This window comes from Micromesistius poutassou (assembly GCF_964030765.1).
Source record: "Micromesistius poutassou genome assembly, contig: SCAFFOLD_5119, whole genome shotgun sequence".
NCBI classification, from domain to species: domain Eukaryota; kingdom Metazoa; phylum Chordata; class Actinopteri; order Gadiformes; family Gadidae; genus Micromesistius; species Micromesistius poutassou.
The window spans coordinates 15001-17705 of record NW_028178076.1 but is presented as its reverse complement, the minus strand read 5'-3'; the positions used below and the strand labels follow the sequence as shown (position 1 = coordinate 17705).

Below are 2705 nucleotides of genomic sequence, written 5' to 3'. Positions count from 1 at the left end.
CCTCTGCTGCTGCTCCCGTCGCCGCGGCGCCCCGCCCCCCCCCCCGGGCGCAGCAGGAGAAGGTGGACAGCACGCCCTGGCGGAAGCGCTTGTTCATGAAGCAGTAGATGAGCGGGTTGACGCAGGCGGACACGTAGGACAGCAGGTGATGAAGGAGATGGGCGCCCCCGTCAGCCGGTGGGCGGAGCGCCGGTCGAAGGCCTGCCAGGCGTTCACACCACGAACAGACGGGCGTCCAGCACAGGAAGAAGAGCGACACGATCACCAGCAGCATGCGGATCACCTGCGCTTTCTTGGCCACCAGGTTGGCGGTGGAGCTGCTGCCGGAGACGCGGCCCAGCCTGGCCCGGGTGGCCGCGCCGCCGCCGGCCCCCCGCCTCCCTCCGCCCCCGCCCCCGACCCCGCTGCCCCGGGCCCGCCCCCCCCAGCAGGCTCCTCCTCTTGGAGGGAGTGAGGTAGCAGCCGTCGCTGTCCCCCCGCTTTGATGCTTCCTGTGCTGCTCTGTCTCTCTGTCAGGGGGGAGAACCGGTGTTAACGTAGAGACACAGCGGACCCCCCGGGGTCCACAGCGGACCCCCCGGGGTCCAGGGGTCCACACCAGACCCCCAGCGGTCCCACACCAGACCCCCAGCGGTCCACAGACGCTGGTCTGTCACCCGTTACTGCTGCACGGTTAATGAATGGGATTGTTTCAGCAGCACTTTGAAGGGTGTGTGTGTGGAGGCTGTCCTCAGTACCTCGGCTGCTCTTCCTCTTGGTCGTCTCGAACTTGATGCCGCGGTAGAGCTCCAGCGAGATGAGTCCGTACGCCGTCATCATCACCAGCCCCGGATGAGGAAGAGCAGCAGCAGCAGAGACACGTACCTGAGGAAGAGTCCACAATGTAACCACGCCTGGCCTCTCTCCTCCCTGCCAGGGAGAATCCCTCCTCCTCCCCTCCTTCCCACAGCAACATTAATAACAGAGTCGCGGGCGTGGCCCCACAGAGCCTAACGAGTGTGGGACCAGGAAGCGGTCGTTAACGATGCGTCTCCATTGTTTCCGTGACGCTGGCCCTGGGTTCCTGAGCTGACAGCTAACTCTTGTTCTAACGATAACAAGTCGTACAAAGAACCAAACATATGGAGGACATAGAGCACCACTCAGCCTCCACCTGGAGGGGGGGGGGGGGTGAGTCCACTCCCGCTGCAGGGAGTGTTTAACAGAGACACGCGGTCTGTGTGACACAGAGCGGACGCTTCCCGACAGCAGTTAAAACATGAGGGATGGACGGTGGCGTCTGAGGAACGTCTGCTGAGGAACCACAGACCAGCGGTGAGGAGCCTGGCTCCATCACACTGAGACACACACAGTTATATTCTGGAGAGCCTTAAGTTAACTCTTTATAGTTTTAAGGGGCTGGCCTGAGCTTCAACCCATAATATGATCTCACGTTTGCAAAAAGTGTTTTGTTTGAAAGTCCTTTCTTCTGCACTGATGACCCTTTTAGCTTCTTACTAACGTTCCTCTACCCGGCACCAGACTGCTCTCTGGAAGCCATCTTTGCGAAAGATGTCAGCCATTGTTACAAACATCCAAGTTTGGATGTTTGTTACAAAGTTACATCACAAATTGTGTCCACCCAGATGTAGACAGGGCAGCCCACTAGCGTACCCAATGGACCACCCGCGCCAACTAGTACCCCGCCCCGTAAGAGTTTGATTCCTCCCACTCATGACGTCACTAACGAGGCCCCACTAACGAGGTCCCACTAACGAGGCCCCACTAACGAGTTCCCACTAATGAGAACCCACCGTTATACGGGGAACGGGTTAACCTAGTGATTGTTAGTGCTTGTCACTTGGTTCTATGAACATCCTAACTGTACCGACAGCGATATATTGCTGTTTCTCTTTCTTCTCACAAATGTACTTATTGTGAGTGGCTTTGGACAAAGGCTGAACGGCGTGAGCTGTGAACGGAGAGCGCTCTGCTCACCAGGACTGCTGGATGACGTCGTTGGGCCACACCAGCCGACACATGTGCCCGGTGGAGTTGTTGATTGCGTGTGAAGGGCTTCAGCGTGCTGGAGATGGGGTAGGGCAGCATGAGGATCAGGGAGGCCGCCCACGTGGCAGAGATGACCTTGGCGGCGTGCGACTTGGTCTGCCAGGTGCGCGAGGTGAGGGGGTTACAGATGGCGCTGTAGCGCTCCAGAGAGATGGCCATCAGGTTGAAGGTGGACACGCTCACTGACACGCCTGGGGAGAGACAACGCTCACTTCCTGTTAGGAAATACCACCGGCTTCCTGTGTTTACCCGACACAGTCAGAGCGGCTCTGGTGACTCTGGAGACACACGGAGGAGGAGATCACCCTAGCTCTCCTCTCTAGGTGATCTTCTAAACTGTGGTGAAATACTGGCTGTGTTCCTGCCAGTCTGAGGCATTTCACTGTTTTAATCTAAAGTTTAGACAAAGTCTGTCTAAGTTTAATCAACAACACTTCACAGCACCTAATTGACTGCAATTGCTAAAGCCAAGTTCGGCTGGCTGTGCTGATTGGACTTTGTATCTGTGGGGGAAATATTAATCAGAACTATAATATATAATTATATACAAATTATATAAAGCTTGTTTATATAATTACGAGTCAATTGCAAAGGGATTTGTATGCGTTCTCCTTGGACCTAGAGATACGTCCCTTCCTCTCTCTAAGTGGAAGGCG

The 2705-nt window shown here is 56.2% G+C and overlaps 1 protein-coding gene across 1 annotated transcript in view; it reads right to left on the bottom strand.

Moving 5' to 3' along the window:
* Positions 1-49: 49 nt before the first annotated feature.
* cckar (cholecystokinin A receptor) overlaps positions 50-2705 on the bottom strand; it is a gene marked incomplete at both ends in the record, with an annotated part of 6895 nt that continues 4239 nt past the window's right edge. Inside the window, 9 exon segments of the mRNA XM_084490577.1 lie at positions 50-150; positions 153-226; positions 228-415; positions 417-476; positions 478-509; positions 738-833; positions 836-864; positions 1978-2042; positions 2044-2240. Coding sequence (XP_084346703.1) covers positions 50-150; positions 153-226; positions 228-415; positions 417-476; positions 478-509; positions 738-833; positions 836-864; positions 1978-2042; positions 2044-2240 — 842 coding nt within the window.